General features: G+C 43.5%; 1 protein-coding gene across 2 annotated transcripts in view; it reads right to left on the bottom strand.

The window, feature by feature from the left end:
• Nucleotides 1–24056, bottom strand: part of SH3RF3 (SH3 domain containing ring finger 3) — a 631222-nt gene that overhangs the window by 202098 nt on the left and 405068 nt on the right. The window contains exon 4 of one of the 2 annotated variants that reach the window (XM_073590505.1): nt 16756–17109. The exons of the other annotated variant lie outside the window; for it this stretch is intronic. Coding sequence (XP_073446606.1) covers nt 16756–17109 — 354 coding nt within the window. The remainder of the gene's footprint in view (nt 1–16755; nt 17110–24056) is intronic. 2 annotated transcript variants of the gene reach the window in all.

The raw sequence follows: 24056 nt of genomic DNA, 5'->3' as shown, positions 1-24056 counted from the left end.
AGCGGTGGTGGGACAGTGCTGCCTAGCCCACGGTATAGGAAACAGTTGGCTGTAGGCGTTCGACCCTCCTCCTCCTCCTCCAGAAGCGAAAGCTCGTCCACAGAGCGCAGTCGTACGAGCACTCCATCTACAGCTGCCACTGTTGCACACGAGGTGTCCCCCTATCGAGCAGCTAGTGGAAAGCGTCAGCAGGCTGTGTTGCAGATGATGTGTTTGGGCGACAGACACACCGCCGAGGTGCTGGCCGAGTACTTGAAGCGACAAACTGAGTCATGGCTGGGCAGTGTACATCTTGAGGCAGGCAAGGTAGTTAGTGATAACGGCCGTAATTTTGTGGCAGCCATAGCCCTTTCAAAACTCAGCCACATACCTTGCTTGGCTCACACCTTGAACCTGGTGGTGCAGTGCTTCCTCAAAAATTATCCGGAGTTAACAGCCCTGCTCCAGAAGGTGCGAAGACTGTGCGCGCACATCCGCCGATCGCCTGTACACTCCATTCGTATGCAGAAGCTGCAGCGATTGCTCCACCTTCCCATCCACTGCCTCATTATCGACATTGCAACAAGGTGGAACTCCACCCTGCACATGGTGGAGCGGCTGTGCGAGCAGAGGCAGGCCATAATGCATTTGTGGGAGGATACACGGCCAGGCACTTTGAGAGCAGACATGGAGTTGACAGGTGTGCAGTGGTCGAAGCTGAAAGACCTTCAGTGTTTTGAGGAATGCACACGGCTGGTAAGCGCAGACGACGCAATCCTAAGCATGAGCATCCCACTTATGTGTCTGCTCATGCAAACTTTGACGCACCTTAAGGAGCAGGCGTCTGCAGCCAATGTTGATGAGGAGGAAGAGGAGGAGGGAATCCTTGATGACATTCAGCCATTGTCTGCTCAGGGACCTCTCCTGGACGAGGTGGAGGAAGAAGAGGAGGAGGAGGATGATGATGGGGATGATTACTTAGGGGAGGAGTATGCATCTCGTGGGGCAAGTGAAAATGTTGGCGTGGCAAGGTCTGGTACAGGGTTTGTGCGTGACTGGAGGCATGTGGATTTGCCAGAAAGTGCTCCTCCAACTAGCACTCGCAGTGCATCATTGACACCAGGAACATTGGCCCACATGGCAGATTATGCCTTGCAGATCCTAAAAAGGGACCCCCGCATTGCCAAAATGATGAACGATGATGACTACTGGTTGGCCAGCATCCTGGATCCACGCTATAAAGGCAAATTACAAAACATCATGCCACAGGAGAACCTTGACCTAATATTGGCTAATAAACAAGCAACTCTGGTAAATCGGTTGCTTGAGGCATTCCCAGCACACAGCAGCGGTGATGGTTCTCACACGAGCCGTACGGGCCGAGGGCAGCTTGGCAGAGGTGTTCATGGTGCACACAGCAGAAGTGGCGTTGGAGACAGGGGTTTCATGACAATGTTGTGGACTGATTTTTCAAGTACCGCTCACACAACTGGTAATACTGCATCGATGGAAAGTGACAGGAGACAGCAGTTGTCAACTATGGTTACAAACTACTTTTCCTCCCATATCGATGTTCTCCCACACAGGTCATTCCCCTTTGACTATTGGGCCGCTAAACTGGACACCTGGCCTGAATTGGCACAATATGCCTTACAGGAGCTCGCTTGCCCAGCTGCAAGTGTGCTATCGGAAAGAGTCTTCAGTGCAGCTGGATCAATCCTGACAGAAAAAAGGACCCGTCTGTCAACCCAAAATGTGGATAATCTAACCTTCATTAAAATGAACCATGCATGGGTTTCCAAGGATTTTGTCCCACCTTCCCCTGATGACACATAGGGTGACAGAAAAATGGCTTGCTTTGGTCCACCTCTTCCTGGGACTTGACCTATTTCGCCTTTTGCATCAGCTGAATGTCCAACATCAACATATGCCACTTTCTAAAAATCCCTAACTGTGCTGCCTCCCCCCCCATGGCCGGGGTCACCACCTAGCGCACGACACCGTGCGAGTGCCGTTGCCCTGGACAGGTGGGTAGGCCGACTCTTGGGCGCGGGCACTGGCACAGGGTCCCTCATAGTGCAATCAAGTGTCTCTGACGGTGGTAGTGCACACCCGCCGTCAGACACACCGCCGTACTATGAGGGGCCCAGTGCCAGTACCGACGCCCATGAGTGGGCCCCCCCTTGCTTGGGCAGGGCCCCAGCATTTGCAATCTTTACCTCTCCCTGCTCCTCCGCTGTGTAGTCTGGGCCATCAAATCCATACTGTGCCTGACACCGTCTGAGCCTGCCTCCTGATGTATAGACATATATTTTGAATGTGTATGCTATCCATACATGTCATCCGGGGATACAGTACCCTTTCTCACCTTTGTGCAATCACGTGCAATCCATACTGGGCCTAACACCGTCTGAGCCTGCCTCCTGATGTATAGACATATATTTTGAATGTGTACGCTATCCATACATGTTATCCGGGGATACGGTACCCTTTCTCACCTTTGTGCAATCACGTGCAATCCATACTGGGCCTAACACCGTCTGAGCCTGCCTCCTGATGTATAGACATATATTTTGAATGCGTACGCTATCCATACATGTTATCCGGGGATACGGTACCCTTTCTCACCTTTGTGCAATCACGTGCAAGCCATACTGGGCCTAACACCGTCTGAGCCTGTCTCCTGATGTATAGACATATATTTTGAATGTGTACGCTATCCATACATGTTATCCGGGGATACGGTACCCTTTCTCACCTTTGTGCAATCACGTGCAAGCCATACTGGGCCTAACACCGTCTGAGCCTGCCTCCTGATGTATTGACATATATTTTGAATGTGTACGCTATCCATACATGTTATCCGGGGATACGGTACCCTTTCTCACCTTTGTGCAATCACGTGTAATCCATACTGGGCGTGAGAACGGCTGGCGAGCTGTTAAGCAAGCTACAGCACCTGTGGTTTGCACACGTAAGTTTTTCATTTTTTCAGGAATGACGGTTAGGCCTAATTCCGGAACTGCGGTTGACCTGCACTTACTGGGAAATCATCGTTCGCGGGTAATAATTGTAATCAGTGATCCCCATCACTAACATTGTTCAGCGGGTTATCTGCACCTGTAAGCGACAAATGCTGGCCTTTTCAGTGTAGCGCACATGCAGCCACGGACATGTAAGGGCATGACACACCAGTTATTGGCCAATCTCATGTGCCAGAGCCTCACGTGTCCCTCTAGTAAGCCGGACTCGGACCGCGGGGCATGACGGAGTCTCGTTCGTTAACGGAATTAAGCTTGCAATGTGTGCATCTTTTCTGTAGCTGGCATGGTTGAGGTTTCCCAGGTGGAGTTGAATTTAACCGTAGGCTCCACTCCTGGTGGTGCCCTTCTGGACATTCCTTTAAGGTTCAGCTTTGCAACCATACTGCCCACGTAAAACAAACACTTTGCCTTCATGAACGCTGTTTGGAGGGTCATGACTCGTGGGAATAACGCCGCCCAATCAGTTAACCTGCTAGAGAGATCCTTCGTTGCTCCCAAGCATGACATCACACTCCCTAGGAGGAAGGTAATGCCACTGTGGCGACCGTACTCCTGGGGGCGACACAAGTGCACTGATGCCCAGCCACTGCTCGATGAATCTGCTGGTACATTGACCCAGACCACTACATTCCCCTCGCACGCTACACGGCCTGAATCTGACCCTGATGAAACTCAGGTTACCCTTCCCATATACAGTTCCATCTTACACGGTGACAAAGAGGAAGCTGCAGATGAAAGTGCAGGTTCGGCCCACCCGCCATCAGACACACCACCGTACTATCAGGGGCCCTGTGCCAGTGCCGTCGCCAACGAGTGGGCCCCCCCTGCTTGCTCAGGATCACAGCACTTGCAAGGTTGAAATACTGTGCAGTGAGATGGAAGATGGGGACGACGAGGAGTCCAGACTAGTACAGGGATTCCCTAGCGAGGAGACTTATTTGATTGTTTTCAATGTTGGGACAGCAATTTTTGGGGAGCACTATACTCTGGAGAATGATAGATGGGGCCCACCATACACTGGAACATTCCAAAGGTGGACATCAGACACTGGAGCAGCATTTACAGGGCCCATTATACACTAGAGCTTTAGAAATGGGGCCCATTATGTTTGGAGCATTATTTGGGCCCATAAGACAGTGGAGCTTCATCCATGGGGACCAACATATACTGTAGCATTATGTGGAGCTCATCATATACTGTTTCAAACATTATATGGGTCCAATGATTCTGTATGGAGAAATAGATGGGCCTCGTCATGAGATGTAAAAAGTGAAGTATTTTTCATTGTACTATACCGCTATTTCTCTGCCGTATCGGAGCATGATGAGTTGTGGTATGTGTTAAAGGGGCGCTCTTTCGCCCAGGGCACATGAAAACCTGGAGCCAGCCCTACCCCCCCACAACTTTAGCCAAATAACCCCCATTTTTCAGTGCGTAACTTGTATTATGAAGTTAATTAAGGTTGACAAGCTTAAGTAAGAAGAATTGATGCTTTTGGCATTCAAATGGGCACTGTAGGTGTGTTTCCTGTCCTCCTCTCACTGCCGACTTTTATTCCCCATTGACTTACATTGGGTTTCGTGTTTCGGGACGACCCCGACTTTTCCCTATAATCGGCCGATCTTGTTCGACCCAACTTTTGGAAAAGTCTGGTTTCACGAAACGAAACTCGACCCTAAAAAACCAAAAGTCGCTCAACTCTATGATTTACTATTAGTTATAATGCAGAATGGGCTGTATAGAAGGGACAGAAAGGAAAGATATACTGAAGAATATGATGTAAAAAGATGGAACAGAAAGAGATAGTCATGGCCGAAAATGTTAGCACCCTTGAAAATGTTCCAGAAAATCTAGTATTTCTCCCAAAAAATTATTGCAATTACACGTTTTGTTAAACACATGTATATTTCCTTTGTGTGTATTGGAAGAACACAGAAAAACAGAAAAAAGGGCAAATTGGACATAATTTTACACAAAACCCCCAAAATAGATCAAAATTGTGGGCACTCTCAACTTAATACTTGGTTGCACACCCTTTGTTTTTGTTTGCACAGCCCACATACACACAGTATAATGTGCTGACAGCTTTCTATTAAAAGTGTGATAACCCCACAGCTCTTTATACACAGTATAATTTATGATGACCCACAGCCCAACTATACATAGAATGATGGCTCCCACAGCCACCTATATACAATATGATGTCCCAACTGCCTCTATACACACTATAATGTTCCAATAGCTCCCTATATACCGTATGATGATGTCACAGCTACTTATACACAGTATAATGGCCTCATAATATTATACACAGTATGATGAGCTTCACAGTCCTGTAACGATCCTTTTTTGGATCTGTCAGATTCTGGACTCTCTTATATAAACCTTTTTCCTTTCTGGCCTTCAGTGGTTAATATGGGTTTTTGCCCCCGGTGGCCGCTGGTGTTACTACAAGTTTAGTGAGTCTGCTGCTGGGCTTCCCCCCCCAGTGGTCGCTGGTGTTACTACATTTTTAATCAGTCAGCAGGCGTGACCCCTCCCTCCTTCCTATAAAGGGTCATCAGGTGCTGCACTCACTGTTGGTGATACAGATCATTTGGAAGCCAACTGTTCTGAAGAGACAAGCTATCTTGAGCAGTGGTGTTTGCAGCAGATCTGGCGCAGTGGTTTTCCTGCTGGAAGCTGTGTTCGGGTGACTTACTCTGCGGTCCAGTGCATGACTGCAGAGGAAACTATATGTTGTTTGCGTTTCCCTGTCTGTTATTTTCCTTGGTGTTTTTTTAGTACAGCGGTGGGACCAGTGTCCGCACTTGCCAATTTCCTAGTAAGGGATAGGTGCAGGGCAAGAGAGGGACTGAGGTATCCTGGTCGGCGATAGGTTGAAAGAACCTGTATAGGGAATGCGAGGAGAGTTCAGGGCACATCCTTAGGAGAGTGCAGGTGTCCATTTCCCCGTTCCCTATTTGCAGGGCCCATCGTTGTAATTGTGTCCCCGGTGTCCCCTTGTCTTTTTTGGTTCTGTGACCGAACGATCGTCGGGTCGCGTCACGCAGGGCCAGTTGCCCCGTGACATTATTACTAACCCACACTTTTTTTTTCTGGTGAGCCATGGCCCAAATGCAGGCCTTTGCCACACTGCTTCAGTCCCTCACTGATGAGCTTATGGTGCTGCAGCAGCTGCAGCAGTTAGTGGGGTTCTGGGCCTCGGCTCAGGTGCAGGCTCAACCAGAACCCAAGATATCTCTTCCTGACAGGTTTGCTGGAGAGAGAGAACAATTTCTTGTGTTTCAGGAGGCCTTTAAATTATATTTCAGGCTCTGCCCCCGTTCATCAGGGAGTGAGGAACAGTGTGTGGGGATTATGGTCTCCCTTCTTAACGGTGATCCCCAATCCTGGGCCTTCTCCCTGCCGACCATGTCACCATCGTTACGGTCGGTGGACGGGTTTTTTGTGGCTCTGGCGCTGGTGTATGGAGATCCCGATGGCGTCTCCCTGGCGGAATCCTGACTCCGTAAAATCAAGCAGGGGGGCCGGCCGGCTGAGGAGTACTGCTCAGAGTTCTGGAGGTGGGCCACCAACACACAGTGGAACGACCCTGCTCTTACGAGTCATTTTGTGCAGGGTCTGTCCCCTAAGTTGCAGGATACTCTGGTGCAGTATGCCACCCCCAGGTCATTGGAAGCCTCCATGTCCCTTGCCATCCGGGTGGATAGATGCCTCAGGGAGAGACATACACCAAATGTGCCCCTGGTAGTCCTTGTTAGGGAGGAGGACACACCAAAGCCGACGGACGAACCCATGCAAGTGGGAGGAGCTAGTTCCCAAATGGTGTCACCTGCGGTTTGTCGTGGTGTGGGGGTATGTTTTCACTGTGGGCAGACTGGTCATTTCATCGGGGTCTGCCCAGCGTGCGCCAAATCATCTGTACCAGCTAAGAAGCCGCGTCCCCCTGGTCGTGTGGAGGGAGGCGACCAGGGAGTGTATATTTCCTCCATTTTGTCTCCTCAGTGTACCTTGTCAGCAGAGGTGGTGGTTGGCGGGGTAACTGAGTGCATACCGGTGATTGTGGACAGTGGAGCAGGAGTCAATTTGGTGGATGCCCGCTTTGTCCAGACCCATGGCCTGAGGTGTAGGACGCTAGCTAATCCCCTAAGCGTCCAGGTCATTGATTCTGTCCCACTGAGCCAGGGGAGGTTGACCCAAGTTATGGATAATATACATCTGCGTATAGGGATTCATCATGAAGAGTCCCTGCCATGCTACGTCTTGGGGGGAATGCCATCGCCTATCATTTTAGGCCTCCCTTGGTTGAAAAAACACAACCCGGTAATAGATTGGCGGTCTAGGGAAGTAGTCGGCTGGGGTCAGTCATGTGAGGGCTGCTGCCTGGGGGCTACTGTCTCTGCCGTCATTCTACAGCTGTTCCCTTCTTCTCCAATGGAGGCAGCAGAGGTGCTGCCAGGGAGTAGGAGCAAGTCTCAACCCTCACCACAAGCTAACCCTGAGTGTCGGAGTCCTCGTAGGAGGAGGGGTTGGTGGAGGGTGGTGGTTCCCTCTCAGAATTGTGGGGGTGTGAGTGTGGTGACACAGGGGGACGCCTCTGTTGTGAGTTCCTTGAAGAGTTCACCATCTTGTGGCAAACGTGTATGTGACAATAAACGTTCAGGTCCGAACCTTTGTGTGAATGAGTACGTATGGGTGTCCATCAAAAACATCCAGTGGAAGTGTGCTGCTGGGATCTGGAGTTCTCAGGTGATCGGGCCGTATCTGGTATCGGCCATCCTCGGCCCGGGGACTGCCCATATACAACTCATTCCCCAGGTCGGCGCCCTGGAGATTTGTGGCACCTCCGGAGCATACGTTATTGTCACTTCCATCAGTCCATGTTTGCCATAAACCTGAGAGTCAGGTGGTGGCTGAGGTGAACTCTAGGCATCCTCACTGTAGGTGGTTTTCCGGTGAGGTGCAGTGTTGAGGGTCTAGAGGTCCCTTATTGTAAGGAGGGTACTGTCACGATCCTTTTTTGAATCTGTCAGATTCTGGACTCTCTTATATAAACCTTTTTCCTTTCTGGCCCTCGGGGGTTAATATGGGTTTTTGCCCCCGGTGGCCGCTGGTGTTACTACAATTTTAGTGAGAAAAACCTAAGGATCACCTCCAATTGAAGTACAGATCACCACCAGAGCATTCAAATGGTAAAATGTTAAATCTTTTATTAGTACAAAAGTCAAACATTTAAAAGACATACATGTTCTCAAGATCAGTGCAAAAAAAGAGACCAACAACTCCCATTATATATATTTAGCTGCATAGTAATAAACCTCATGGCTGGTAAGCAATCCATTTGTATTTGCTGCTAGAAACCTATACTGAAGTGTCTGCTGTTTGATAAAACGTGCACAGTATATTCACTAAACAGCACAAGCCCAGGGGCCAAGATAAACAATAGTCTGGGCTATCCGAATGCTAGACCAAAATTCAGTTTATAATTTATAACAACATAGAGAATGTATCTATGTTAACTAATTAGCGCTAGAGCTACTGAGGCCATTACCTGGATCCTGGCAGCGTTAGTGAAAGTCACAAGGGAGACAGATCCCTCCACCCCGACGTGCACGTTTCGCCCAGCTTCCCTCGAGGGGCTTGTGCTGTTTAGTGAATATACTGTGCACGTTTTATACTGTGTCCATTTCCCCGTTCCCTATTTGCAGGGCCCATCATTGTAATTGTGTCCCCGGTGTCCCCTCGTTTGTCTTTGTTGGTTTTGTGATCGTTGGGTCGCGTCACGCAGGACCAGTCGCCCCGTGACAAGTCCCCTACAAATAGTATGATGGCCCACAGCTCCCTATTTCCAGTATGATGCCCTACAGCCCTCTATATGCAGTATAATGTCCAAACTGCTCCTTTATACTCAATATAATGCCATTCACAGCTCCTTATACACAGTACAATGGATTCCTATATACAGCATGATGGCCCCTTTAACGCCCTATACACTGCATGATGGCACCACAGATCCCTATATACAGTATGATTTCCCCCCAGTTCCTCTATACACAGTATGATAGCCCCCACAACTCCGTATACAAAGTATGAAGGCCCCCACATTATGATGGCCTCAAAAGCTCCCTATATACAGTAACGCCTTTCCATATCCCATCCTCATGCCTACCACATCCTTGCTTAAGTACATATGCTAAATGATGAAAGAGAGTGATATCAACTCTCTCCTAGACCATTGTATTCAACGGCATCTGCATCCTCAGGGTGCATGTAAAGTTCAAATCGAAATGACGGTGGCAGCATTGCTTTGTGGGCAGCTGTTGAGCACTGGGTTCTTCCCAACTCACGAGGTCTGCTAAGATGGATACCCCTGAAGGAGAAGCCAGGGCTCGTTAGAGGATTCTCACCCCGAGACAAGAGGTGAATGGTACCTTCACTGCCCAGCATGTGAATTTCAATTATATCTGCATCCTGAGGATGCAGATACAGTTGAATTCAAGGGAAGGGCATGAAGACACTTGCTCCCTGTTCCACCATTCAGTTTGTGTTTCTCAGTCTCATCACAGCAGGTGAAATTATGTCATTAGATCACATCTACTGTGCAAAGCCTCAAACCACACGCTACACAGAGCAGAGCCACACATTGAGGGAACTAAGTTTGGTGAGCTTTTTTTCTACTAATGTTGTCAGTACTTGTGAGGGAACTGTATGAGCATGATGCTGTGAGTAGGGGCAATGATACTGTGTATAGGTGACGTTGTCAGTCAATAATACTGTGTACGGGAGGCTGTGAGGGCCATCCTACTGTACAAAGTACAACAAGGTGGCTTAGAGGTTAGCACTGTTGTTTTGCAGTCCTGAGGTCCTGGGTTGAAATCCCACCAGGGACAACATCTACAAGGAGTTTGTATGTTCTTTCCCATGTTTGCGTGGTTTCCTCCCACATTCCAAAAAAACACTGATAGAGAATTTAGATTGTGATCCCCATTCGGGACAGCGATTATAATGTCTTTAAAACCCTGAGGAATATGATGGCGCTATATAAGCATAGCATGATAAAAAGTAATAATATTTAGGGGCATCTTAAAATGGGGAAGGGGTGGCCATGATGACATCAGACTGTGTAAAGGGCTGTGGGGGCCATCATATTGTTTGAGGTGTTGTGGGGGCCATCATACTATAAGATGGGATGTAGGGGCAATCATACTGTGTGGTGGGCATCACATTGTTTTGGAGGTTATGGGGACCATCATAACATATGGGGGGTTCTGGTGGTCATTACACTTTGAGTTTGGGGCCCCTGGAGGACATTATACTGTGGGAGCATCATACTGTGTGTGGTACTGTGAGAACATATTACTGTTACTCTTCTCTTTAGATGCATAATAATGTGTTGGGGGCTGTGAGGCAAAGACAATTGAAAATGTTTTTACTGGTACTTTTTGGTTGTAAAACAATATAATTTAAAATAGCATTTACTATTTTTCTTTAATGTACTTCTTTTATGCTTATAGTGCTCACTTACATTTAGCTAAGCCTGGATTTCTTCCCTGCAGATACTATTTTGTTTCTTAGATTTCATCTTGCATTTTTTCCTTTATGCACTGCTAGAAAAAAACTATGATGCGCCAGTGCTAAATCACATGACCAGTTAAAGCCAGTATAGTTATACAATTTCTGTATGCGGAGATGAAAATTTGATTATAATTATACAGTCAGGAGGAAGAACTGTGATATCATTCATTATAATTGACAACAAAACAGGAGCTGTGAAATGATCATCTTTATCTCTGATAGAAGCTTCTGTCTTCACTTGACTTTGATGGTTAATCAGACAACTTCTGTTGTTTGAGATGGTGATCAACTTCAGAGAACAAAAAGGCATACTATTCCCAGAGGGCCAGCATGGGATTACATGATTTAACTAAAAATAAGTATACTATGAATTTCCAGATAGAAAGTAACAGCTAAATAAGAAAATACTAGGTGAATTATATATACTGGGGGACTACTTACAGGATTAATTACCAAACAAACCAACCTGGACTGCCACTTTAAGTATTCAGAAGCTATAGCAAAGTAATAAAAGAAAATAAAGACACCAACATACCAAAACTTCTATTTACTAATATGTCATCATATTAGCTATGTGCATATTATATCATCCCAAATCCTAAAATTCCCAGCTGATGCTTGGAAAACAAGGTCAAATTTTGCCATGGACCCCCTGGTTAAATGTCACTTCCCTGGCAGGTCAAGATGGAGAAACCAATACATAAAAGACCTGATGTTTCAGAGTGAATAAATAATCTATGGATAAATAGTATCATTTGCACAGCAAGTTCATTTTTCTGGAAATGGCAACAATAATATTGACATCAGCAACCTATTTCACTGCATAAATTTGGCACAGGCCGAGCAACGGTAATATTTGATAATGGACTAGACGGTTGAATAACTGGTATGAGTATGTAGCAACACTACAACTAGCAAGCCATATGCTTCGCCTTTCCTAGAAAATGATATAACGCTTTCTACATCGATTTTCTGTAGCTCAATTGGTCAAAATCTACTGTGCAGTAGATATGTTTTTGCTGTTGCTATATATCTTTCATCCAATATATCACTGTGTTCACTTATGTGCCAAAGTGAAGAAATTGCGGCTATTTACGGTACTAAATATTCTTCAAACTTTTTGTATAATTCTGTCTCAACAGGCTTTGGGAAGAAGGATATCTTACCGATGCATCAATGCATGTTCATGAAATCATTGCCAGGCTTTATCCTTTCCTTGACAGGGTGTACTCAAAAAAGCAGATGGATAATCAATGTCTTATAAGAAAAGACGGCACATTACTCAACCACTTCATATGTTTAACATGATGCTGCTTTGTTTCCACCTTGTATGCCTTCCGTAATCCTGTTACCTTGTACCCGCTAAATCCGAATTGACAGACATTACAAATGTAGGAAACATTAAAGTTCTCTTTTAATCTTTTTCCCTGGTATCTCCTGTTACCTGTCGCCAGGTAAATGGTATTAAAATTGGAAGCGCATTTCTGCCCTGCTAAAAGAAGATTAGTTCAGTGGAGCTTGTCAATGTTGTTATTGCATTAGGCGATATCACACAGAACAGATGTATTGATGCATTTGCTGAATTAATGTGACTGCTACTTGGAAAGGCCTCTTCCTCCTCCACCTCTTCAGTGCGCTTCTCTCCACTCACGTTTTAGATGTCAGATGCAATTTGCGCAGTTACCTGAGTAAATTGCTTGCCACATATTAAAACGCCTCACATGCTTCAACTCAAGATGTCCACATGAGTGGGATAAAAAGCGACCTCATTAGATATGTGCATTCAACTGCTTGACTAAATATTAACGGACCTCAACCGGACCTGCATTTCTTTCTGCTTGGTTTCTCAATGAAGGAATTTCAATTTCAAATTATTCAGTGCGAATTACATTCCACAAAGATAAAACATATAATAATAATAATTTCCATACATTTACAAGGTAATCAGTCATTTTATAAAAAATTAGAAAAGATGGGAAACTTGGTGAATGCTGATATTCTCCTTATCGGTATTTCTAAATACTGTAGATATCTAATTGTATTCGTTGGCGCTCATTCAGACAGTGATTGTCATATGTATGCTTTCCCTTTTTGCGGACTAAACCCAGACATATTCATTTCGATTGTTACATTAATATATCATTTTTTTGTGGACCATTCTAACTTTAAAAAAAAAACAATGAACATGTCCTATTTTGATAGGAATTTCACATGAAGGATCTTTGATTCAAGCCAATGGTCCGTGAAATAAAAGGGACAGGACTCATGTGTCGTCTGAATGTTGTTCTTCGCTAAGTAGTTGATAGAAGAAACTTTGAATTATTACAACAAAAGCGGAATCAGCGCTAATTGTAAAAACTGATACATGGACCAAATATCAAACCAGCAAACAAACAAAAAAGCATTCTATTTTTCACGCGGATGAAAAAAACATAATGTGAAATTTGCGACCCTCAGCCAACACTGCGGAAATTGCAAACTATAGCTCCTCGTTTAATCAAAATTCAGAAGCCACTGACCCCTCTTCCCAATTAACCTGCAATGTTTGCTTGCGAAATTACACTTTGTAACAAGCTACACCTATGTACGATTGTCATAATTAATTTATTTATTGATATGAATCACTTCAACCTCAAAGCCTAAGGACATTTAGCTGGTATTTATGGCATGAGGTAAAATTGAAAATGTGATATTGCTATAGTTATTATGTGTCAAGTTGTAATATTGGTGTACACCACAATATTTGTGTTCACTAGACAAGCGGTATATACCCTAGATTCTTACTTGTACTACCCCTTAGACCTCAGTCCAGAGCCTCTCACCTAGACAAATCAGTTCTCATACTTTGCACTGATGAGTGGCCAATAGCCCAAAACACCGTGTCTGCAAATTGAGATTCTGATTTGGCTTTTATCCTAAATGATATTAAAAGACTCGTTAAAGGGTTGATTGTGACTTGTAGGATCGCTACTACCAACAGGTGACGCTAAAGAGTTCAAGTCCTCTTTCTCCCTGAAGAGGCAATTTGCATATTAAATTTCCCAGAGGAGCATTGCACGGCGAATAAGCCTCCTTACCATGACAAGCCAGAGCTGGTTCGTCATTCACCACAAGGAGAAACCTTACCCCTAAGACGGACATGTGCATTCTTGTTGGGCAGTAGGAATCTCAGTGTAAGATCACTAGAGGTACAGTTATTTCAGCAGGGGGCACTTAGCTTAATAACAGTAAGAAACACTGGTTTATTAGAAAACAGCAGAGGGCCCCATGCATGATGAGTATATGGTCATTATACAGCTCATTATAGTGCACCACCTCTAGCTGAGGACAATATTGCATACAATCTAATGGGCATTAGAACAAAGTTTTAAAGGTAATATATCAAAACTATTTTTTTCAACAATTGAAAAAAGTAAATATTAATTTGTTTAAAATATTTAAAATTTTTAATGGTATAAAATGTGAAAAATGATTTAATTTGTGTTATATTTTCAACTTTTAAACACTGGGATGACAGCAGCTGACATTTGTCATGAAAACCTAGTGTAATGCTAGCTCCTTTACGACTGCAGTAAATGTATGTGGGCAGGAAATGCTCACACGTGTGTGATGTCACTATTCCCCTTCCCTCCTCTTCTGGGTGTTTTCAAAAAGATAAGGAAGGATGAAGTTTAAGATCACAGTGCAGAGACATACTAGGTGGCTATGGAGGCTCTCTTTCTGCGTGGGGGTCTCACTCTGTGAGGGGCTGTAGGGGCCCATTATACTGAGTAGGGCGCTCTGGGGCCATTATAGTGAGTAGGGTGATGTGGGGGCCCTCATACTAAGTAGGACGCTGTTAGGACCCTCATAATGAGAAAAGGGCCATCATACTGAGTGGGGGGCATTATACTGAAAGGTCATCATACAGTGTGGGTGGCATAATACTGTGTGAGTGTGTGTGGGGGCACTATGGGGATATCATAGGGGGGTACATCAGAAACATAATGCTGTGGTGGTATACTGCATTTGTGGCACTGTACAGGCATCATACTTTGTTGGAGGCACTGTGGAGTCATCATACTTTATGTGTTGGGTGAAACTGTGGGGGGAGGAATCATTGTGGAGACATGTACGCATTGCAGAAAGAGTCACTGCCCCAGTTCTGTTACTTGGATCTGATGAGCGTTTACTGGCTATTACTGTGATCTGAGCTCCACAGTGACATGACTGCTCTGCTCAGATCGCAGTAATTTCCAGAGAGCACTCACCAGGTCTGGCGCCAGGACTGCAGTGGTGACTTCATCTAGGGGTGAATACCTATCATTAGGTAAATAACTGCCACAAAGCTGGTTCCGGAACCTGTCCTTACCGCTCATTACTGTGATATGAGCGCTGCAGTGACATGACAGCTTCATTGCGATCACAGCAATTGCAGGTGACCAGGGGAAATTGAAGCCAAATGCACAGTGCTGGGTTACTATAAAATGGTGTCAGGCTCCACCTACAGCTGTTAACTGGGCACACAAGGGGGCGTGCCCAGTTCACCGTTTACGTAGCCACAGTATAAGAGATATGGTCGGATGCCAACCACGGTCTCCAATGGCATGGGGCTGCCGTATTTGTGGTATATCCCATACTTTGAAACATTCACCAGCAAATAAAAATGGCAGGACCCAGCTAGTAGCCGAGTTAAAAAGTTTACAAAAAAACATAAAACCATTACATTTTATACACTAATAAATAAACCTTTTAACATAAAGTCCAAACATTGAAACAAAAATTATGACATAGTCCCCTTAATGATGCACATGAGCTCCTTTATTTCAGGGGCTCCTGTGCAGTTCAACGGGTTCCACATACAGTATGACAGCTCCTGAATGTTTTATAGCTACTATATTTAAATAACTAAACACCATATAAACCTAAATGACAATATGTAGGAACTCACTGCAGGTGATCAATGTCCCTAGAACAACACCTAACCTTATAATGATGGGTGAATAAATCTTATAAACATCGTCATTTTAATTCATCATATCTACTTTATGTTGTATGGCTATAGCCTCAAACTGGCACAATGTTACCAGTATTGGCATTAAGCGATGCTACATTATTCATGAGATCCTTTTGAGATAAATGCAAGTCAGCACCTTGCCAAGCATCTGTCAAGAATAGTTAATTGTTAATAATAGGACCGCAGCCTCCACCATCTGAGACCTGACATTCTAAGCACCATCGCGCATACATGACACAAGAGAGGCTCCATTGTAATGATTACTGCTGTTGCATAACAACCAAGTTTATGCCTTTTAGGAGACATTAAGAAACAAGATTAATGTTTTTCATCCAAAAGTTTCTACTTGTAGGAAAAGCTATGAAACGGTATAGAAAGTAAGCAGATACACATATCTAACAAGCAATCTTATTGAGCTTTGTTCCTGTGACCCCAACCATGATTTAGACAGATACTGATACAATACAATATTTAATACGTATTTGACAATACTTACGCTTCCACCGGACTAGATCAAATAGGAAAAAAATATTAAAACCTTAGAAATAAAATAGTTACAACAGATTACTAATGAACCGAGTAGCTTTGAAATGCTGTTCCTACAAACGGTTAGTAAGGTGCAGTATAAATCAAGTACTGTACTTGCCCATGCATTAAGGACAAAGGCACAAAATAGTCAATGGAAATAGCAGGGTGTTAATAGGCCTGGGATTTCTATGGATTAGGTCCATCTATATGCAGGGTTTAATAAGCATTACATTTTATTAGGCTAATAAATGATAATTTATGTGACTAGTTAACCTTCCAACAGCCATGAATAACAAGGAGAGTCAACAGAATATTATAATGTGATCCTGCTTATGCTGTCATAATGAGGGCAGAACAGGTTTAGTATTGGAATATGTTATATATTAGATTTAATAGTAGTAGAGATATACATGCAAAAGGGATCTGAAAGAAAGCATGTTGAGATTCCCATAATGGGCACATGTATGAAGGATACATGTATGCATTACGCACAAAATAAATATATCGCACAGCACAGGCAACACACTATAGTTATAGATTGCAAATATTGGCTAGTTTTCTCTATACGCCATCTGAATGGGCTCCTAATGGTTAGTTATGCCCTCATGTGGCTGTTCTAGAAACAGTTACCTGGACTGGTGCACTGGATGAAAGTTGAGCCATGCCTCCGATTCTGGCAGCAGCGCGAGGATCACTAGAACTGATCAATACTGGAGCACTAATTTCCATGGAATGCCTGTTATTCATGGCATGGGAGGATTTGTGCATCATACTGAGGGCTGTGAATGAGTGTCGTTTCTTGGCATTCTTCTTGATGTCGACATGCCTCTGGTTGTCACTGACAACTCCGGTATTGTTTAGAATAGGAGTCTGGGTCACACTGAGTACCATGTTGGCATCAACAGAGACAGGGACCTCATAGCCTGGTGCTGAGGATAAGCTTGTCTTGTCCTTCTCAATAAGTTGTTTGGCTGCCTCGTTCAGCTGAGTGCAAGGAACATTAAGGGGAAAGAAAAAAAAAGAAAAGAAATTAAATGGCTGTCAAGTTGTATCCTGTTGCCTATATTTCCGTGCCATTTGCTGAGATAAGTGAACACAATAATTAAAAAAATCTAACAGTAAAGTATCTGCATTATTCTCATTATTAGTTACTGTATTAACCAACATTTTCCAATTACCTTTAGCCAAAATATCCAGATATGACACCTGTAAGATTAAAAAAGATCTAACGACCTCAGGTATTTTCTTATTTTTTTCTATAAAGGCCTCAACAGATATAAAATAAGGATTCCTTAGCTTTATAGGGAATACTAACAGACCGAACATTTAGTGTCTCCCTCTCACACACCACCGCCTCACCTTGCCCCCTGTCTGTCGGTGTTCCTCAAGGTTCAGTCCAAGGACCCCTACTATTCTCCATCTACACATTCGGCTTGGGATAGCTCATAATATCCTACGGTTTGCAGTATCACTTCTATGCCGATGACACGCAGATCTACCTATCTGGACCCGACCTCACCTCCTTACTGACCAAAATCCCACAATGTCTGTCTGCTATCTCAGCCTTCTTCTCTGCTCGCTTTCTCAAACTGAACATGGACAAAACAGAATTCATCATCTTTCCCCCATCTCACTCTACCCCTCCACCAGACCTATCCATCAATGTCAATGGCTGCTCGCTTTCTCCAGTCCCGAACGCTCAGTGCCTTGGGGTGATCCTCGACTCTGCGCTCTCTTTCAAAACACATATCCAAGCCCTCGCCTCCTCCTGCCGCCTCAAACTCAAAAATATTTCCCGGATCCGCTCATTCCTCAACCACGAAACCACAATAACACTAGTGCATGCTCTTATCATCTCCCGCCTCGACTACTGCAATCTCCTACTCTCTGGCCTCCCCTCTAGCACTCTGGCACCACTCCAGTCCATCCTACACTCTGCTGCCCGACTAATCCACCTCTCTCCCCGCTATTCCCCAGCTTCCCCCCTATGCCAGACCCTTCACTGGCTTCCTATTGCCCAGAGGCTCCAATTCAAAACCCTAACCATGACATACAAAGCCATCCACAACCTATCTCCTCCATACATCTGTGACATGGTCTCCAGGTACCTACCGGCATGCAACCTTCGATCCTCTCAAGATCTCCTTCTCTACTCTCCCCTTATCTCTTCTTCCCACAACCGCATACAAGACTTCTCCCGTGCTTCCCCCATACTCTGGAACTCTCTGCCGCAACACATCAGACTCTCACAATCAACGGAAACCTTCAAGAAGAACCTGAAGACCCACCTGTTCCGACAAGCCTAAAGCCTGCAATGATCCTCGGTCTACTGAACCACCACCCGACCTGCTCTACCCTCTCCTACTGTATCCTCACCCATCCCTGTAGATTGTGAGCCCTCACGGGCAGGGTCCCCTCTCCTTATGTACTTGTGTGTCCCTTGTCTTACACATGTTTATTATTCTTGTCTATATTTCCCCTTTTCACATATAAAGCGCCATGAAATAAATGGCGCTATATAATTGCATAATAATAATCTGTCACCTCCTGGGAGCTATCATTATACATACAGATAATAGAATGGTTAAACTAGGTTTTACTTGTATGCCTGATAGCTGCGGTGTAGATATTGTGAAATGCACTTTTAATTTTTATATTAATGATTTTGTTCCAGGCTCCGGGGTATGCGGTGCCTTTAAGAAATCCCTGACTCCTATTTTCATTACAATACCAACTCCCCTCCCATACATGGCACACTGCCCTGTGACGTGCAGTTGCGGCACCATAATCCCGCGCATGCGTTTTGCACTCAAGTGGTTATGGGTGCCTTCTCCGCCCTTCTATGGGCAGTGTCTTCATCCTGCTTCTGCACAGGCGCTGTAAGTCATGTGCCGTAGCAGAGACTTGCCGACGCAAGAAGCAGGATGAAGACACGAGGAGGCGCTATTGTAATGAAGAGAGGAGGCAGGGATTTCTTGCAGGGACAAAATCATTAACATAAAACATTAAAAGTGCATTTCTCAACATCTAGATCACAGCTATGAGGCATACAAGTAGAACTGGTTTAACCATTCTATTACCTGTATGCCCATAGTAATAGCTTAAAAGTGTCCAGAGGGTGACAGATTCCCTTTAACAATGACAGTGGAAATCCAGGCCAATATTGCTTAGTCTATTTTTTGTTTCATAAACCAGTGAAAGATTCATATATGCACAAAATAATCAATTTTGTCACTAAGCCTGCTTATTCTTTAAGGGATTGCTAGGTGAAGGAAGCCATTATATGGAAGAAGCTTTTATTCAACCCCAGGTACAGTAGGTACTTTGAAGAGCCTGTTGTTGTTTGACTTTTATTATAGCTGCCTCTAAAAGTTGACTAGAATACCAACTATTATCTTCCTGGCAGTAAGCTTATTTGCGTTGCTTTCTCCTTAGTACATATTATTATTCTCTCACATCATAAAATCATGTTTTAGGACATTTATTAAGAGTTATACACTCAAAGTCATATTCCATACTTCATATTTGCATTGGAGGCTCCATTTGTAGCCTTCTGTGCATTTTGGTTTGATTTGATGGGAAGAATGTTGCTGCATGCACACTACAATTGTACTCAATAAAAAGTTTTGTAAGTCTTAAGGTCCAATGGGCATCAATGGTAATCCACATTGGGACAGATCTGGCAGAACATAGTCAAACACTGTTGGAACAGATTCATCACATCTAAAACCGAACAGGTGTCAAAATGATGCTACATTATCTAAACAGCTGATTGGTGGGTAGTAAAGGCTATATATACCTTATAACATTTTTTTCAATTGTATGAATGAATAAAACAGATTTTAATTGTATTTATTACAAAATTTCTGATTCATACGTAGAGCTTGCATGTAATGCACAGCAATGCAGACTGCTGGATCCTGTTCTTTCCGCATTCTAAAATAAATAGGTACAAAACCTTCGAGAAGACAAATTATACATGGCAAATTAAATTGAAAGACTTGATAATTTGCCTTTTAAACAAGAGTAATTGGCAGGGATATGGCTGACAATTGGATGAATAAGTATAAATAGTCTTTCTCGCAGTTAAAACCAGTTTAAATCCTATTTTACTTGATATTTTTTTTAGCTTTTAGGAATTAGAATTTAAAGTTGTGCCAAGATGACAGGCACCTTACAAAAATGCTGTGATTAGATTACTTCTGCAGATCTCACTTCTTGATCTTTGGCCAAAAACTGTAACAGCTGGAAGCATAATACATGCACGGGCTAGATAAGGAGGAGAAAGGATGCTATTTGTTGTAGTTCATCTAAGAAGTTTGGAAAAGTGGATTGCCCTTTATCATAACCATATGATAACCATATGTATCAACATGGTAAATGTGAATGGGTTGTCTTCCTAAAAATAAAAATGCTTTCTTTGCCTCTCTATTCAGTGTCAATAAATATCTGAAAATCAGCTAAACTGCTGCCTGCAGCACATTAAAAATGCTTTAAAGTAATTATCCTATTTATCATCTTGGCAACCGGTCAGTTCTTTACATATGCTGCACCTTCCTAACATAGATTTGGTACATTATGCATGACGTGCAGTAAAAACCTCACAAATTGATGCTTTCAGTGATAAATGTGATATGTCTTGGACAGATATCAGGTGTGATGTAGGTATTGTCCTCAGGGAATTGTGCCAGCATCCCACCATCTAATGCAAGATTAAGTAAATGTAATGCATGTTCCTTCCAGCTTAGTTGGTCGTTTTGAAGCCCTTATAGAAAAATTACATTATCCTATGCCATAAATGTGTACATCCAGGTTGCTGGGTATATGCAGGAAAAAAAATGATCAGCACAGCTGTTTTATTGTTGATCGCATCATCTAAAGACAATGGGAAAAACGTTAATGTGAAAACAGTGTTCTCTGAGAAGAATCTGCCATGTAGAGTACTTTAACCCCCTCGCACTTTTCAGCCTGAGATGAAATGCCGGAGTGTATAAAACACATTGACTGCTTTAAATGCCACATTTTATCAGTAGCCATTAAAGCACTACACAAGCTTTTGCGCAGCTGAAAAAGAGCACGGCCTGAAATTACTTGTGTGTTATCGCCTATGTGAACAGTCTCTGTCCTCCTTTCCGAAATCAGACAAAATTGTGCATTTATAAACAGGTTCTGCATGTTTCATTACCAGCTCAACCCACTAATTCAGTTCATTTGGAGCCCGCCACATCTGTATATGTCGCTATTGGGATTTGATTTCTAAAGTTTTGCATCGAGACAATAACAAATGCCCTGCTTTTGATTTCTTTGCAAACAATTGTTCCTAACTTGTGGCAGTATAACAGATTACTTCTTGAGATTCTTTTGTTATATGTTCTGCATTCTCACTCTGTATATTATGTCTGCCATTCCTCCAGAGGCCTGAGGTGATTATTTGTAATCTGTATTGAAAACTAAATTGTGCCATTTTGAATTTTAAGAAGCTCCTTCACACCCCAGAGAGCACACACATGTCATAGTCCTGATTCCCAGAGTTCTTCTTTTAGTAGCAATACTCTGGCCATATACAGGTTGTCTACCAGTGGACTATGAACAGGACCTTAAAGGGAACCTGTCATCTTATTCACTCTGCCCAAACTGTGGGCAGCATAAATCAGAGCCTGGCTGACTGATTGCTGCCAGGTATATTGTTCTCAGAAACGCTCCGGTGTATCAGAAGACATATAGATCAGGGGACCATAGCCGGAGACCATAACCGGAGCTGACCGCCGCCAACGTTCAGCTCTTCCCAGCACTGCAGGTCTTCTACTTATGCCTTCTCTGAAATACCACAGCGTTTCAGAGAACAATATACCCACAATCGCAGTATGGGAAGCAAGAATCAGATAGCGGGTTCCCTTTCAAGTAAACCTAAACCAAAACACTATAAATTCAGGTGTAAGTCGATTTAGTCATATTAATTCTTGTCCACCACAATTTTAATATATAGAGTATATAAAGTATTTGGATCAGGCTGAGAACCTGGACTGTTTCGCTATTACAGTCATATGTAAAAGTTTGGGCACCCCTATTAAAGTTAACCTTTTTTCTTTATAACAATTTTGGTTTTTGCAACAGCTATTTCAGTTTCATATATCTAATAACTGATGGACTCAGTTATATTTCTGGATTCAAATGAGGTTTATTGTACTAACAGAAAATGTGCAATCTGCATTTAAACAAAATTTGACCGCTGCAAAAGTATGGGCACCTCAACATAAAAGTGACATTAATATTTCGCAGATCCTCCTTTTGCAAAAATAACAGCCTCTAGTCGCTTCCTGTAGCTATTAATGAGTTCCTGGATCCTGGATGAAGGTATTTGTGACCATTCCTGTTTACAAAACAATTCCAGTTCAGTTAAGTTTGATGGTCGCCGAGCATGGACAGCCCGCTTCAAATCATCCCACAGATGTTCAATGATATTCAGGTCTGGGGACTGGGATGGCCATTCCAGAACATTGTAATTGTTCCTCTGCATGAATGCCTCAGTAGATTTGGAGCGGTGTTTTGGATCATTGTCTTGCTGAAATATCCATCCCCTGCGTAACTTCAACTTCGTCACTGATTCTTGCACATTATTGTCAAGAATCTGCTGATACTGAGTTGAATCCATGCGACCCTCAACTTTAACAAGATTCCCGGTGCCGGCATTGGCCACACAGCCCCAAAGCATGATGGAATCTCCACCAAATTTTACTGTGGGTAGCAAGTGTTTTTCTTGGAATGCTGTGCATTTTAGCCTCCATGCATAACGCCTTTTTGTATGACCAAACAACTCAATCTTTGTTTCATCAGTCCACAGGACCTTCTTCCAAAATGTAACTGGCTTGTCCAAATGTGCTTTTGCATACCTCAGGCGACTCTGCTTGTGACGTGCTTGCAGAAACGGCTTCTTTCGCATCACTCTCCCATACAGCTTCTCCTTGTGCAAAGTGCGCTGTATTGTTGACCGATGCACAGTGACACCATCTGCAGCAAGATGATGCTGCAGGTCTTTGGAGGTGGTCAGTGGATTGTCCTTGACTGTTATCACCATTCTTCTTCTCTGCCTTTCTGATATTTTTCTTGGCCTGCCACTTCTGGGCTTAACAAGGACTGTACCTGTGTTCTTCCATTTCCTTACTATGTTCCTCACAGTGGAAACTGACAGGTTAAATCTCTGAGACAACTTTTTGTATCCTTCCCCTGAAAAGTTATGTTGAATAATCTTTGTTTTCAGATCATTTGAGAGTTGTTTTGAGCAGCCCATGATGCCACTCTTCATAGGAGAATCAAATAGGAGAACTACTTGCAAGTGGCCACCTTAAATACCTTTTCTCATGATTTGATACACCTGGCTATGAAGTTCAAAGCTCAATGAGGTTACAAAACCAATTTAGTGCTTCAGGAAGTCAGTAAAAAGTAGTTAGGAGTGTTCAAATCAAGAAAATGATAAGGGTGCCCATACTTTTGCACCGGTCAAATTTTGTTTAAATGCAGATTGCACATTTTCTGTTAGTACAATAAACCTAATTTGAATCCAGAAATATAACTGAGTCCATCAGTTATTAGATATATGAAACTGAAATAGCTGTTGCAAAAACCAAAATTGTTATAAAGAAAAAAGGTTAACATTAATAGGGGTGCCCAAACTTTAACATATGACTGTACATTAGGACATAGGAGTGACCACCTGATGGTAGCAACTGGTGTTTTGCTTTCTTCAATATTAATATGAGTGCAGTAAGCTAAGACATATGCCATTCAAAGATGAGCAAATCTTTTGAAATTCAATTCAGCAAGCTTCAGCACATTTTAAAAAAAATTGATTAATGGAGAATCAGTTCGAAATGAATCAGAAATATGACAATTGCCCTGAAAAGATGTCTATACCACTCTGGGTTCTCCTAGGA

This window comes from Dendrobates tinctorius, unplaced genomic scaffold (assembly GCF_039654945.1).
Source record: "Dendrobates tinctorius isolate UK_male_01 unplaced genomic scaffold, ASM3965494v1 ptg000117l, whole genome shotgun sequence".
Taxonomy (NCBI): Eukaryota; Metazoa; Chordata; class Amphibia; order Anura; family Dendrobatidae; genus Dendrobates; species Dendrobates tinctorius.
The sequence above is the reverse complement of the archived record's forward strand: the minus strand, read 5'-3'. Positions and strand labels throughout refer to the sequence as shown.